Genomic DNA, 17298 nt, shown 5'->3' with positions numbered 1-17298 from the left:
ATTTTGGTGTGACATTTCTTACTTGAGCGTGAGATTGATACTGAAAGTGTGAGTGTCAGGCCGGATGTGTAAGAGTTGACCATCCTGCCATAAGGTAAACAGCTGATTGTTGTTGCTCAGGAGATAGCAAGCTAGCACATTACTACAGTGACTACGTTTACATGCAGCCAATAACCCTTTCATAACCGGAATATTATCAGTTGTCAAGTTGTTCAACAATGAATATGGCTTTATACACCCTGAAGAAAACCATGATAAATGATAAATGTTGTATGGTTTTCTTCAGGGTGTATAAAGCCATATTCATTGGTAAAACAACTTGATAACGATTTTATCATATACCTATAAATGATAAATGTTGTATGGTTTTCTGAAGGGTGTAAAAAGCTATATTCATTGGTGAATAACTTGATAACGATTTTATCATATACAGTGGTCCCTCGTATATCGCGGGAGTTACGTTCTAAAAATAACATGCGATATGCGAAATCCGAGAAGTAGTCAGCGTTATTTTTTACAATTATTATAGATGTTTTAAGGCTATAAAATCCCTCACTACACACTTTATACACTTTTCTCAAACAGGCATTAACATTTTCTCTTTTCTCTCCTGTATAAACACTCAAAGGTCAAACCTTAGTAGAAAAAAAAAGAACGTTTTCCTATAAATAATAATGATGGCTTTTAGAACTAACATATTTAATTTTAACGATCAACCTAAGAGGTTGGACACATAAGAAATTATTAATCAATCAATCAATCAATTTTTTTTTTATATAGCGCCAAATCACAACAAACAGTTGCCCCAAGGCGCTTTATATTGTAAGGCAAGGCCATACAATAATGATGTAAAACCCCAACGGTCAAAACGACCCCCTGTGAGCAAGAACTTGGCTACAGTGGGAAGGAAAAACTCCCTTTTAACAGGAAGAAACCTCCAGCAGAACCAGGCTCAGGGAGGGGCAGTCTTCTGCTGGGACTGGTTGGGGCTGAGGGAGAGAACCAGGAAAAAGACATGCTGTGGAGGGGAGCAGAGATCGATCACTAATGATTAAATGCAGAGTGGTGCATACAGAGCAAAAAGAGAAAGAAACAGTGCATCATGGGAACCCCCCAGCAGTCTACGTCTATAGCAGCATAACTAAGGGATGGTTCAGGGTCACCTGATCCAGCCCTAACTATAAGCTTTAGCAAAAAGGAAAGTTTTAAGCCTAATCTTAAAAGTAGAGAGGGTGTCTGTCTCCCTGATCTGAATTGGGAGCTGGTTCCACAGGAGAGGAGCCTGAAAGCTGAAGGCTCTGCCTCCCATTCTACTCTTACAAACCCTAGGAACTACAAGTAAGCCTGCAGTCTGAGAGCGAAGCGCTCTATTGGGGTGATATGGTACTACGAGGTCCCTAAGATAAGATGGGACCTGATTATTCAAAACCTTATAAGTAAGAAGAAGAATTTTAAATTCTATTCTAGAATTAACAGGAAGCCAATGAAGAGAGGCCAATATGGGTGAGATATGCTCTCTCCTTCTAGTGCTGACGGGGACTCAGCTAGAGTGCTGCTCCGCTGTCCAGGTTGGCTGATTACTCGGGTGGTATGAAAAATATTACCCGTCCGAGAAAAGGGTGTATTGCTATTTATTCTTTAGTGTTTTATCCAATCATATTGGCGTATCATTTATAGGTATATGATAATAGCAATAACCCGGTAGTGCACGGCCATGTAAACACCCTCAAAAACCCAATATGCTCATATTCTGGTTTTTAAAACCCGAAAATGACCCCTGGGTTACTCCTTTTCTAACCCGAATATCAGGTCATAGAAACGCGCATTGGGATATCCCCATAGAAAGGAACATTATTTTGTGTTCTGCGCATGTCCTATCCACAAGGAATCTTGGTCTTTTGAGTACGGCAACTACTTGTATGTGGCGCGTGCAACCCACCGGACACCACAGAAGCAGAGGTAAACGAGCATGGGGAAATCCAGAAGCAGCAGCACAGCACCACACTTTTGGAGTGAGGAGGAAACCGAGTACTTCATTAGTATCATGAAAGACATGAATATAATATATTTTATTGAAGGTAGAAAGTACCAAGATAGCGACATTTACAAGAAAGTGGCTGAAAAGTTACGTGAGGCAGAATTTGCATGAATGCCAGTCTAATTCAAGCGCAGGTGGAAGACGTGCTTCGCTGTTTAGATGGGGATATTGCAAATGATACCAATGACCATGTATACAGGAGTAACTCTGTCTGCTTAAGCATGTAAATGGGTTATTCCTAATGATTCAGAAACCGGAATATTGACCTTATCCTGAATATTAACGGCATGTAAATGTAGCCAGTGACTCATCACTGCTCCATAGTTTGACTTTTAGCATGTAGCTATCTGGAAAATATGCAAGTTGAGCTCATTTGCAACAAAATAATATATTCTGTAAACCATAGAGTGGGACAGATATGATTTGTGTTTTATGCTCATCATCTCATCCATGGCCAAAGTGCAACAAACCCCCTGTAATGCTACACGAAAATTCAGTAAGGTATATCTTCTATTATACATTCCAGATCTAAGGTAGAACTCTACTAGTGTATAATAAGATACATGTAAATATCTTAAAAAAAAACAAAAAAAAACAGAGTACAGCCACTAGTGCCTGGTCTTGACAACCAGGGATGGCAGGTTGAAAAGCTTTTTGGTCCCATGGGAACTCTCCCTACCCACCTCAGTGGCTCAAGAATATGGACAGCATGTATATAAGTGATATTTACACAATCAGGGCAGCAAACAGCATATTATATTATATATTATAGGAGTTAGCTCCTGAAACCTAAATGTTCACACAGTTGAAGATTGTAGTATACATCTACCTAGTCTGTAGACTTGTTGTAAAACTAAATTATAGCTAGTAGGCTAAGCTATAAATATGGTTGTGTTATTATAGAAGCAGAAGCTATGATGTAATATGTTTTAGGTTTCTATCTAAAGTTCACCCTACTAGCTTACTATAGGAAGACAAATTCCATACTCTACATGCTTTCTAATGGAAACCCCAAACTTAGATACTATATATTGATATCTATTAAAGAACCCATAAACTGCAGAACCATTAAAAATCTACACCATGTAAAATAAAAGTGTAAGTCTTGAAAGAAGGCTAACTAGCCATATGAGCTACTGTTAATTTAGCTGTTAACTAGCCAACCATACCTTGCAAGCCAACAAAGTTAAGCAAAGCTGGTAACTGGCGTATAAAGCACAATAGCGTCGCTTCACCCTACAATGACATTGTAACAACAAATACATATAACAACAAATGTGAACAAAAGTGTGTATTAACATTAGCTTCCCAAACAGAACCGACTATGTTGTTAGCTATGACAAATGGTGCTACATGTTTAAGTCCAAATTATGACACTGTAGTGAAGCTACATTAGCCTTAGCAATGCAAGATGGATTTCACACAAAATGTCTCATGAAGGATGAGTTAACTTGAGGTTTTGTCCTACAAAATACTGCAGATGACCCGCTGGGATCAATTCTGCTGACTGTATACATTAGTATTCATTAGGTGTTACGCTTTATTTTCTCCAAAGATGGTGAGAGATGGAAATGGAAGCCATTGTGTATTAGACGTCTGTGGAATTCTGCACAGTCAGCTCAAATCCACTGCCAAGGCCGTTAAGTCACTAAGTAGCACGCTAACGGCTAACTCTGTTTCAATCAATGCAGTAATGCTTTAGCTACACTTATAAAAAGCATCAGCAGGATCGAGCATAACTGAAATTGCGAGGGGGGGAGGGGCTTCCTGTCAATTGTAAAATAACGAAATAAAAAAGCAGCCATTTGCGTTGGGAAGTGGTGACATTGAGGTTGGAGATTTGGAGATGGGATGGGTGGCGATAGGGTCAATCCCCAACCACAGGATCCAGCTGGATGTGATGGATCATTTTAAAACTGGTAAATAACGTCATATACAGTAAATTTAGCTGTGTGAATGTCACAAAATTCTTCATAATGCTCTTTTCTGTCACACCTTGGATTTTATCAGCCATTACCAATTGGCACATTAAACCAAATCAAAATGAATTTGCACTGCATTAAAGCCTGACTGATGCGGTGAGTGTGCACAAGCAGTGACACGGCTCTGTGCACGAGGGGAGACAATCGTCCAAGCAGAAAGTAAGACGCTGTGCCCGATCCATCCTTTCAAAGTGGACGGAATGTCACCAATGGCACTGGATGACTTTTAATGTCCTCCAGGCCACACGTGTTATCTCTGTTAGACTTGCAGAAGGAAACCACTGTCAGGGTGGCACAAAATGAGGAGGACACAAATGTAGACCCACAGACAGAAATGAGGGAATAATCAAAAGGCTTTATCTGGAGGCTAAGCAGTGGTTCGGTACACGGGTAGGCAGGCAGCGATACAAAGGTAACAGGCAGACGTTGGGCTGAGGCATAGTCAAAAACAAGCAATGTTCAAAAACACAGTGAGGCAGAGTAGGCAGGCAGAGACGACAGCAGAGTCCAAAAAACAAGCAAAGTCATACACAGTAAAGGCAACCAGATCTAAGTCAGAACTATGGCGTGAAAAACAGCAAAAAAAAAAAGGGCTTGGACGAAGGCAGAAGCACAAGGCATGGAGTACAACGAACTAGCAGTGAAGAACATGAAAGACGGGGGTTAAATACAGGTGGGGTAATCAGGACGTGATAAGAGTCAGGTGTGGAGAAGGTGAGGACATGACAAAGATGAGTCCAGCAGGTGCAAGAGAGTGCAGGGAAGTGAAACTTTACTAAACAGAAGCAGAGTGAAAGCTGGGGCAAGAGAGTGCAGGAAAGTGAAACTTTACTAAACAGAAGCAGAGTGAAAGCTGGGGAAAGAGAGTGCAGGAAAGTGAAACTTTACTAAACAGAAGCAGAGTGAAAGCAGGTGCAAGAGAGTGCAGGAAAGTGAAACTTTATTAAACAGAAGCAGAGTGAAAGCTGGGGCAAGAGAGTGCAGGAGAGTGAAACTAGATAAACAAGCAGAGTGAAAGCTGGGGCAAGAGGGTGCAGGAGAGTGAAACTAGATAAACAAGCAGAGTGAAAGCTGGGGCAAGAGGGTGAAGGAGAGTGAAACTAGATAAACAGAAGCAGAGTGAAAGCTGGGGCAAGAGGGTGCAGGAGAGTGAAACTAGATAAACAGAAGCAGAGTGAAAGCTGGGGCAAGAGGGTGCAGGAGAGTGAAACTAGATAAACAAGCAGAGTGAAAGCTGGGGCAAGAGGGTGCAGGAGAGTGAAACTAGATAAACAAGCAGAGTGAAAGCTGGGGCAAGAGGGTGAAGGAGAGTGAAACTAGATAAACAGAAGCAGAGTGAAAGCTGGGGCAAGAGGGTGCAGGAGAGTGAAACTAAGTGAACAGAAACAGAGAAATCAGTGACAAAAACTAGAAAATAAAATGAGACCAAAATAGTACAACAAGGAAAAAGATCAAGACTAAACTAGAACGGAACTACATGTGGCAACAATATGTAAACAGACAGTACATCCAGTGACTGAAATGAAAAAACAACAGAGCAAATAAAGGACAGAGACAAAACTAAAACGGCACTAACAATGAGGCAAAAGAAAACAACCAAACTGAAAATCACTGGCCAGGGTCACAGACAGATGGCAAAACCATAACAGGAGCCCGGAGGGGGCCAAACCATGACAACCACTAGATAATGTGAGTGCCTGGATCAACACAATTAAAGCTGAACCACCAACTGCATCCTCATTCTGTAGGTTTGTGGGTTTCTTTTTGATGGGTTTTTTTTGTTGTACAACGCCTGGATGAAGGTTGTGTCGGTTAATTAATTTTATTTTAGCATTATGTCTTCAGACTAGAATGCGACTATTTGGAGATTTTTATTTATTCAGAGGATTTAGTCAAGCACAAACATTTGCCATTATATCTCCAAGGTCTTGGGCCCAAACTCACCAAACTTGACACACAGTTAGTGCCAGTAGGGATGAATCATCACTGTAGTGTATCAGTGTGGCTAGGATACTTTAGAAAATTACCATCACAAAAAATGATCTTTTAGTCCTTTCAGGATCTTTTTGCTTGATTGATTACCTGTCTTGTATTATGTTTTATTCTACAACCCCAATTCCAGTTTAGTTGGGACATTGTGTAAAATGTAAATAAAAACAGAATACAATGATTTGCAAATCCTCTTCAACCTATATTCAGTTGAATACACCACAAAGACAAGATATTTAATGTTCAAACTGATAAACTTTTTGTGCAAATATTTGCTCATTTTCAAATGGATGCCTGCAACATGTTTCAAAAAAACTGGGACAGTGGTATGTTTACCGCTGTGTTACATCACCTTTCCTTCTAACAACACTAAATAAGCATTTGGGAACTGAGGACACTAATTGTTGAAGCTTTGTAGGTGGAATTCTTTCCCATTCTTGCTTGATGTATGACTTCAGTTGTTCAATAGTTCGGGGTCTCCGTTGTCATATTTTGCACTTCATAATGCGCCACACATTTTCAATGGGCGACAGGTCTGGACTGCAGGCAGGCCAGTCTAGTATCCGCACTCTTTTACTATGAAGCCACACTGTTGTAACTCATGCAGAATGTGGCTTGGCATTGTCTTGCTGAAATAAGAAGGGACGTCCCTGAAAAAGATGTTGCTTGGATGGCAGCATGTTTTGTTGCAAAACCGGGATGTACCTTTCAGCATTGATGGTGCCATCACAAATGTGTAAGTTGCCATGCCATGGGCACTAATACACCCCCATACCATCACAGATGCTGGCTTTTGAACTTTGCGCTGGTAACAATCTGGATGGTCTTTTTCCTCTTTTGTCCAGAGGACACGACATCCATGATTTCCAAAAACAATCTGAAATGTGAACTCATCAGACCACAGCACACTTTTCCACTTTCTGTCTGCTCTGGCTCTGGCCCAGAGAAGGCGGTGGCGTTTCTGGATGTTGTTGATGTATGGCTTTCACTTTGCATGGTAGAGTTTTAACTTGCACTTGTAGATGTAGCGACGAACTGTGTTAACTGACAGCGGTTTTCTGAAGTGTTCCTGAGCCCACGTGGTAAGATCCTTTACACAATGATGTCAGTTTTTAATGCAGTGCCACCTGAGGGATCGAAGGTCACGGGCATACAGTGGTGGTTTTCGGCCTTGCCGCTTACATGTAGAAAGTTCTCCAGATTCTCTGAATCTTCTGATTGTATTATGGACTGTAGATGGTGGAATCCCTAAATTCCTTGCAGTTGAACATTGAGAAACATTGTTCTTAAACTGTTGAACTATTTTTTCACGCAGTTGTTCACAAAGTGGTGATCCTCACCCCATCTTTGCTTGTGAACGGCTGAGCCTTTTGGGGATGCTCCTTGTATACCCAATCATGACAGTCACCTGTTTCCAATTAACTGATTCACCTGTGGAATGTTCCAAACAGGTGTTCTTTGAGCATTCATCAACTTTTCCAGTCTTTTGTTGCCTCGTCTCAGCTTTTTTGAAATGTGATGTGTAAATATTTGCACAAAAACAAAAAGTCTATCAGTTTGAACATTAAATATCTTGTCATTGCGGTGTATTCAATTGAATAGAGGTTGAAGAGGATTTGCAAATCATTGTATTCTGTTTTTATTTACATTTTACACAACGTCACAACTTCATTGGAATTGGGTTTGTACCCTGCTATAATGTGGAGATTTTGTTTGAGTTGCAATTGGAATATCTTTCAGATTTCTAGTAGAAAGAAAAGAGATTAGGTGCTGGGATGTTCACTGAAAAGGTGTTGTCATATTTCCTGTGATGGTGAAGGACTTTGTTTTGGCCGTAATTGCTGTGATTTTTCTGACTATGCAGCTTTAACATTCACTCGGCATCGTCTGAACACGAGGTTGCAGAGCTACGGAGTCTTTTACTTAACATCTGTGAATGAGGGGACTCGGCTCTGAGCTTCTGTCATCTTGCCCTCAATTCTTCTCTCTTTCTTAATTTATTCTGTTCTTTTCATCCTGCTGAACCTTTTGTCCTTTTTGCTCATTTTCTCATTTGACATTATTGTCTTCTCTTTGTCCACATCGTTCTGCCCTCTTTCTTATCCACTTTAATCAGGTCGACCTTTTCCTTTCTCCTCCCTGCTTCTCCTCTCCTTTCCTCACATCTCCACCCCTCCATCCTTTCAGCGTTTGCATTTGGAAGCAGCCTCCCGAACCCAAGCCTATTTTACGGCGGGTAGTTTCTCGCTCCTGATGACGCGCTTACAGAAATTAGTAAGTGACTGACACCAGACAGCTGCAAATTGAATTTCTGAAGAGGGAAGAAGCCCAAACGCACATGCATACATACATGCAAGGCCATAAAGTCGTGCTCCTGCAGGAAAAAAGAGAGGATATTCTAATGAGAGAAGCAGTCAATAATGAGATGTTCTGCTTCGAGGAAAGTCATGTGTGAGAATGTTACCTTTTGATGAGGAAACACATGGCAGACTTTTCTCCTATTAGTTTCAGAAGCTCCACTTTGGACCAAATTTGTAAATGTTCACAGGTCACACAGTGGGTCATTTATTCTTGATTCACCAGTTCTGCCAATGAAAAGAAGAACGATGGCATCGGTGCTTATCTCCAGATTCCGTAGTGTGAAGCAGATGAGTGTCTATGAATCCACCTGGATGGGACACCAATCCAATGTAGGTTGCTACCCCCCATCTGAGAAAAAATGTCATAATGTTAGGGCCCCTTCACACACTGTACGACTAAGTACAAATCAGGACAAATCACGGCGGAACAGCACGTATGAGCAGCTGTGATTTTACACGTGTTGCATACGATTCCTGCTTCATGCACAATTTGACTACATTCGTACTATGTGTGAAGGGGCCTTTAAAATCGGAACACCAACTGGTTCATTGTGCATTTGGATCCACTCTGATCCATTTAGACATATTGTTTATTTTAAAACTAATTTCTGATTTGTATCGATGACTTTCTAAACCCGTAATTAATATGTTTAAGACTTTAGACTTCATGCAAATACATACAAAGTTTTGTTATGAGAAACATATTTTACATCTTTCCTGCCCTCCTGTACATATGTTAGTATCTGAAACATGCAGCCAGAGAGCCAGACATGCTGTAATGGGATTCAGGGATTCACAAAAAGCTGGTGGTCTTCCAGTGTGCACTGAAGGACGCTGCTTCAGGCACAACAGGTTGGGATGTGATACAGTGCCAGTGAGGCTGCAATGAAATCCTGGCTGCAGCTGCTCCAGATCCTCGGGGGTTATGGGAAATGGTTTTTGTTTATACAGCCACACAGCGCTGTTGCAGTCGAATGGATGGGGGAACGAATCCACACAATTATAAGCCTGGATTCATAATAGTATGTGTGTGTGAGCCTGGGGATAAGTGTGAAATTTTGACCTTGACATTAGATAATAAAGGTCAGTGTAACAGGGAAAAAAAATGTAATCGTGTTTGCCGTTTTGTTTCTTTGGCCATTGCAGCTCAATTTGGGTGAAGTGGCTTAAAAATTCAAATTTTGCTTCTTTTTTTTTTTTTTTTAATTGAAAAACAAAGTTTAGGTTTTTATGTCAGGGATGCTGTAATTATTTTGGCAGGTGACCCCCAATGCAGAGAACCACAAGGGAAAGTAGTTTATTGTCCCACAGGTGATTTAGAGCATATAGTGCAGTGGCCAGAGCTGAAATTGAATGAATGAATAAATGAATGAATGAGTTTATTTGTTCGGCACACATGTTAATAATATAACAATTTAAAGTAGACCTGCATTGAAATAAATGCAGTCAGATCTTTGGACCAAAAAATGACATATTTACACATAAGATCCTTCTGAATGTAGTAAAGTAAATCTGCAAGCCCAGATCTGTCATTCAACGGAGAAATCTTCATTTTAAAATGACAAATTTACAGCTAACAGTTAGCCCTCCGCAAACTGTCCCTCTCATCATGGACGCTGCCGAGACGTCAGGGACAAGACCCTCTCCCAGCATGCATTGCGCGCACCAACTGTAATTTGTGGATTTACGTCAGTTTGCATCTGCACCTTTTTCTTGTCTTATACGGAAGGATCTACTTTTTAAAACTTCATATTGTCTTGCGGTACGCTTGGTGAGTACACATTTCTTTTATTTGTGCTTGAAAATTATTTTTGTGGACTTTTTCATACGCCCGTTTGATTGAGTGGTGTCGCAATGAAAATCTACTGTCTTTCACCTGCGGTGTACCGTCGCGGGCTACGGATGTGAGACCCGCAAAGAATTCAAGTCATTAAAAATATATAAACCTCTCTCAGCGGCCACGGAGTTCTGCGGCTCCGATTACCGAGATGTGCGGCGCTGCGGATTTTGCAGCAAGAAGTCTGTCCTTGCGAGCAACAGGTGTCACCGCGCGCACTGCATGAAAACGGCGAGCATAGTCGAGCGTAGTCTCTGGACTTGTGCCAAGTTGGCTGTAACTCCATTCAGTAGACAGAGAGGTGGTGCTGGCTGCACAGCAGACAGCACACGGGGGTGTGAGTGCCGCGGCGGAATTTAACGAGCGCATGCACTCGGTAAGCGTATCGAGGGCAGTGAGAGCGAGGCGTCGGGGAATAATGTCGCCCGCTGTCGATGCCGCCACTGATCTGATCCCCGGATCTGAGCAAGCAGAGCTGTAGCTCACATTCATTGCAGCTTACTTTTGGATGTTGAAACTAGGATGTGTATAACAGTAACATTACTAAGAGATAAAATCAATTTCAATGCGGGATCGGACTGAAGGCGGGAACGCGTCGCATTGTCCCTGACGTCATGGAAATGATCCGGATGTACAAACTGTTTTCACAGAGGGCTAAATGTTAGCTGCAAATTTGTCATTTTTAAATGAATATTTCTCTGCTGAATTACAAATTTGGGCTTACAGATTTACTTTACTGCATTCACAAGGGTCTTATAAATACATATCAGCTATTTCTTTTCTGAAATCTGACCACATTTATTTCAGTGCAGGTTTCCTTTAACAAAAAACAATAAACCAATATATAATAATAATAATAATAATAACAAACCAAAAGTGGCCGGGTACCCCTCCACCTGGTAGAACAAAATTTTTTTTTTTCTTAACGTTATTTCTTGAAATGTCAGAAAAGAAAAGTTGTGGTGGTTTATTTGGGTGTTTTAAGAGGCATTTCCATGGTAACCGGAAAATACAAAAAAGTCACACTTTTTTTATTTTTTACTTTAAATATAATTTATTATTGCAAAAAAATAACTGTCTATGCAAATGAAAGTGTTGTTGATAATAAAAAAGAACTATTCTAGATGAAATATGTGTTTTAAAGAGTAAGAGAAATCCACGAGGAGCTCGGTGTTTCAAGGTTGGAAAGGGGTGTGTCAGTTGTTGGAGTCACTCTTCAAAACATTTAATCTTTGTGAACAAGTGCTGAAGAAGGTGTTTGTTTTGAAAATGGAAACCTCAGAATAAACATCAGCACCATTGTTTTTGACAGATATGGCAGTTTGCAGTCTATTAAGCAGATGGAGTGAGAACAAAGAGGTGCAGGTGACGTTTCTCCAAGCCACCAAGTAACTGGTGCTCATGAAGTACCAAACTAGCGACAGTTCTTGAACGGAATAGCAGACAAGGCTGCACTTGCTGTTTTTGTAAGTGACACTCTGGTTGCCAAAGCACCAGGATGACTGCAATGAAACCAGGCAGCTGTTCTAGCTGGAGGTTTTGTCAATGGCAAGGCTGCTAAGTTTGTGAAGAAAAACAGAAATTTCTGTGCTTTCTGAGCTTTTTGCATCCTTAGAGGAAGCACATACTAGGATGTTACTGCATGATATCAATCTATCTCAGACACACTCCAGAAATGTCATTCATTGTGATGACACAGATGTGCTGGTCATTCTGTTGTATTTCTTCAGCAAAGGAAGTCTTGCTCCAGAGGTCTACATGCACACTGGTCATTCTGGAAGAACGACTCATGAACAGTACTTTCCTCTACATGCAGTTGCTGCAAAGGGGTGAAATGGTTGGATGTTGCTTCCTATCAATCAATCAATCAATCAATCAATCAATCAATCAATCAATCATTTTTTTATATAGCGCCAAATCACAACAAACAGTAGCTCCAAGGCGCTTTATATTGTAAGGCAAGGCCATACAATAATTATGTAAAACCCCAACGGTCAAAACGACCCCCTGTGAGCAAGCACTTGGCTACAGTGGGAAGGAAAAACTCCCTTTTAACAGGAAGAAACCTCCAGCAGAACCAGGCTCAGGGAGGGGCAGTCTTCTGCTGGGACTGGTTGGGGCTGAGGGAGAGAACCAGGAAAAAGACATGCTGTGGAGGGGAGCAGAGATCAATCACTAATGATTAAATGCAGAGTGGTGCATACAGAGCAAAAAGAGAAAGAAACAGTGCATCATGGGAACCCCCCAGCAGTCTACGTCTATAGCAGCATAACTAAGGGATGGTTCAGGGTCACCTGATCCAGCCCTAACTATAAGCTTTAGCAAAAAGGAAAGTTTTAAGCCTAATCTTAAAAGTAGAGAGGGTGTCTGTCTCCCTGATCTGAATTGGGAGCTGGTTCCACAGGAGAGGAGCCTGAAAGCTGAAGGCTCTGCCTCCCATTCTACTCTTACAAACCCTAGGAACTACAAGTAAGCCTGCAGTCTGAGAGCGAAGCGCTCTATTGGGGTGATATGGTACTACGAGGTCCCTAAGATAAGATGGGACCTGATTATTCAAAACCTTATAAGTAAGAAGAAGAATTTTAAATTCTATTCTAGAATTAACAGGAAGCCAATGAAGAGAGGCCAATATGGGTGAGATATGCTCTCTCCTTCTAGTCCCCGTCAGTACTCTAGCTGCAGCATTTTGAATTAACTGAAGGCTTTTTAGGGAACTTTTAGGACAACCTGATAATAATGAATTACAATAGCCCAGCCTAGAGGAAATAATGCATGAATTAGTTTTTCAGCATCACTCTGAGACAAGACCTTTCTGATTTTAGAGATATTGCGTAAATGCAAAAAAGCAGTCCTACATATTTGTTTAATATGCGCTTTGAATGACATATCCTGATCAAAAATGACTCCAAGATTTCTCACAGTATTACTAGAGGTCAGGGTAATGCCATCCACAGTAAGGATCTGGTTAGACACCATGTTTCTAAGATTTGTGAGGCCAAGTACAATAACTTCAGTTTTATCTGAGTTTAAAAGTAGGAAATTAGATGTCATCCATGTCTTTATGTCTGTAAGACAATCCTGCAGTTTAGCTAATTGGTGTGTGTCCTCTGGCTTCATGGATAGATAAAGCTGGGTATCATCTGCGTAACAATGAAAATTTAAGCAATACCGTCTAATAATACTGCCTAAGGGAAGCATGTATAAAGTGAATAAAATTGGTCCTAGCACAGAACCTTGTGGAACTCCATAATTAACTTTAGTCTGTGAAGAAGATTCCCCATTTACATGAACAAATTGTAATCTATTAGACAAATATGATTCAAACCACCGCAGCGCAGTGCCTTTAATACCTATGGCATGCTCTAATCTCTGTAATAAAATTTTATGGTCAACAGTATCAAAAGCAGCACTGAGGTCTAACAGAACAAGCACAGAGATGAGTCCACTGTCCGAGGCCATAAGAAGATCATTTGTAACCTTCACTAATGCTGTTTCTGTACTATGATGAATTCTAAAACCTGACTGAAACTCTTCAAATAGACCATTCCTCTGCAGATGATCAGTTAGCTGTTTTACAACTACCCTTTCAAGAATTTTTGAGAGAAAAGGAAGGTTGGAGATTGGCCTATAATTAGCTAAGATAGCTGGGTCAAGTGATGGCTTTTTAAGTAATGGTTTAATTATTGCCACCTTAAAAGCCTGTGGTACATAGCCAACTAACAAAGATAGATTGATCATATTTAAGATCGAAGCATTAATTAATGGTAGGGCTTCCTTGAGCAGCCTGGTAGGAATGGAGTCTAATAGACATGTTGATGGTTTGGAGGAAGTAACTAATGAAAATAACTCAGACAGAACAATCTGAGAGAAAGAGCCTAACCAAATACCGGCATCACTGAAAGCAGCCAAAGATAACGATACGTCTTTGGGATGGTTATGAGTAATTTTTTCTCTAATAGTTAAAATTTTATTAGCAAAGAAAATCATGAAGTCATTACTAGTTAAAGTTAAAGGAATACTCGGCTCAATAGAGCTCTGACTCTTTGTCAGCCTGGCTACAGTGCTGAAAAGAAACCTGGGGTTGTTCTTATTTTCTTCAATTAGTGATGAGTAGAAAGATGTCCTAGCTTTACGGAGGGCTTTTTTATAGAGCAACAGACTCTTTTTCCAGGCTAAGTGAAGATCTTCTAAATTAGTGAGACGCCATTTCCTCTCCAACTTACGGGTTATCTGCTTTAAGCTACGAGTTTGTGAGTTATACCACGGAGTCAGGCACTTCTGATTTAAAGCTCTCTTTTTTAGAGGAGCTACAGCATCCAAAGTTGTCTTCAATGAGGATGTAAAACTATTGACGAGATACTCTATCTCACTTACAGAGTTTAGGTAGCTACTCTGCACTGTGTTGGTATATGGCATTAGAGAACATATAGAAGGAATCATATCCTTAAACCTAGTTACAGCGCTTTCTGAAAGACTTCTAGTGTAATGAAACTTATTCCCCACTGCTGGGTAGTCCATCAGAGTAAATGTAAATGTTATTAAGAAATGATCAGACAGAAGGGAGTTTTCAGGGAATACTGTTAAGTCTTCTATTTCCATACCATAAGTCAGAACAAGATCTAAGATATGATTAAAGTGGTGGGTGGACTCATTTACTTTTTGAGCAAAGCCAATAGAGTCTAATAATAGATTAAATGCAGTGTTGAGGCTGTCATTCTCAGCATCTGTGGATGTTAAAATCGCCCACTATAATTATCTTATCTGAGCTAAGCACTAAGTCAGACAATAGGTCTGAAAATTCACAGAGAAACTCACAGTAACGACCAGGTGGACGATAGATAATAACAAATAAAACTGGTTTTTGGGACTTCCAATTTGGATGGACAAGACTAAGAGTCAAGCTTTCAAATGAATTAAAGCTCTGTCTGGGTTTTTGATTAATTAATAAGCTGGAATGGAAGATTGCTGCTAATCCTCCGCCCCGGCCCGTGCTATGAGCATTCTGACAGTTAGTGTGACTCGGGGGTGTTGACTCATTTAAACTAACATATTCATCCTGCTGTAACCAGGTTTCTGTAAGGCAGAATAAATCAATATGTTGATCAATTATTATATCATTTACCAACAGGGACTTAGAAGAGAGAGACCTAATGTTTAATAGACCACATTTAACTGTTTTAGTCTGTGGTGCAGTTGAAGGTGCTATATTATTTTTTCTTTTTGAATTTTTATGCTTAAATAGATTTTTGCTGGTTATTGGTGGTCTGGGAGCAGGCACCGTCTCTACGGGGATGGGGTAATGAGGGGATGGCAGGGGGAGAGAAGCTGCAGAGAGGTGTGTAAGACTACAACTCTGCTTCCTGGTCCCAACCCTGGATAGTCACGGTTTGGAAGATTTAAGAAAATTGGCCAGATTTCTAGAAATGAGAGCTGCTCCATCCAAAGTGGGATGGATGCCGTCTCTCCTAACAAGACCAGGTTTTCCCCAGAAGCTTTGCCAATTATCTATGAAGCCCACCTCATTTTTTGGACACCACTCAGACAGCCAGCAATTCAAGGAGAACATGCGGCCTATCTGTACATGCTCTTACAAGCTGTGACACCAACGGTTCACAACCAACAGTTGTGTATTTCTATTTTATTTTATTATTGTTGTAAAGCACTTTATGATTTTATACAAATAAACTTTACTTACTTAAAGGCAAAACCACTGGAAAAAAATCACTGGGAAATAGAACACGAGAGAGCAGGACAAACCTATACAATCTGGCAACAAGGGAATGCTCCAACAGCAGCTCAACAGGCAGTCAAATGTGGAACCTGCAGAGACGCATAAAACCAGAAGGCCAGAAACAGGAAGCCAAGCCACATGAAACAAACAGAAGAAACATCAGTGTATACTGGAGTTGTATGCTCTGATTGTTCTATGTAACTTTGTTTGTATGGATGTTAGCAGGAAGTCCTTATCTGACTTTGGTTCAAATTGTCCAGCACATTGGGCTTATGGATGGGAAGAAGTGATTTGATTTTAGTTCCAACCTGTCAACAATCAGTGTCAAGGGTCCAAGTCAAATATCCAGCAACTTGCTAATATATAGGACAATGGCTAATTTTATGGAAATTAGTTCAACTACTTTATTACCTGCATCACTGAAGGCAGAGCAGGGGTCTGTTCTATAAAGAAAGCACAGAAAAGTGGCACTTAATGTGAAACGCCTGACTTGAATAAGCCTAACAAATGAGATGAGGCTAAAGCGGTTCCATAAAGGCCGAGCCACATTCACCCAATCAAACTAATTCAAGGCAGGTTTAGCCAGTCAGACTAATTGCATGTGCACGCCATTCATAAGCAGCCCTTGAGGCCGACCACAAATCAACTGGATTCACAATGGCAAAATGTAAAGAGCAGCAATGTTCACTGCCTCAGAACAGGCACTTATTATGGAGACCTATGAGGAATTTAAACATCTAATAACGAAAAGAGGGAACACGGCAGCAATAAATAAACTCAGAGAGAAAGGCTGGCAGGAAATTGCTGATCGACTAAATGCGTAAGTAGCCTCCAACCAAAGTTAAACTGCCATTATCGTATTATAGTCTCCTGATTTGGAGCGTTATCTCCCGACCTCCCCATTCATACTTAAAATTTCCCAATATCAAAGTTAAGGAGGTGAGCACCACTGATAGATGAACAGTGGAAAGTGTCAAGACCCTCTGCGGGGCCGCTGAGTTTGTAAAATGGAGATATTCATCTAGCTGGTTTGATTTGATTTATTTGGCAATAAAATACAAGTACATAATATACATACATACAAGATATAAAATTGCAGAGGATAACACAAAAAAGTATAAACACTTATTTCCATTGTGGTCCTTGAGGGGGGGAAACTAACAATCAAATAACAATAAAGTGACTAAAGTGACTTAGAAAAAAATATATAATAAAAATTAATAGTAAACAGTAGGGATGGGTATTGATAAGATTTTATCGATATCGATGCCATTATCGATTCTGCTTATCGATCTGATTCCTTATCGATTCCATTATCGATACCTCTTGTGAATTTTGTACTAAAAGTAGGCTTTACAGGT

General features: G+C 40.5%; 1 protein-coding gene across 1 annotated transcript in view; it reads left to right on the top strand.

The window, feature by feature from the left end:
* cntnap2a (contactin associated protein 2a) overlaps nucleotides 1-17298 on the top strand; it is a 1233088-nt gene that overhangs the window by 723855 nt on the left and 491935 nt on the right. The window contains 1 exon segment of the mRNA XM_034162408.1: nucleotides 2972-2984. Coding sequence (XP_034018299.1) covers nucleotides 2972-2984 — 13 coding nt within the window.

Source organism: Thalassophryne amazonica, chromosome 1, assembly GCF_902500255.1.
Source record: "Thalassophryne amazonica chromosome 1, fThaAma1.1, whole genome shotgun sequence".
Classification (NCBI taxonomy): Eukaryota; Metazoa; Chordata; class Actinopteri; order Batrachoidiformes; family Batrachoididae; genus Thalassophryne; species Thalassophryne amazonica.
The sequence above is the reverse complement of the archived record's forward strand: the minus strand, read 5'-3'. Positions and strand labels throughout refer to the sequence as shown.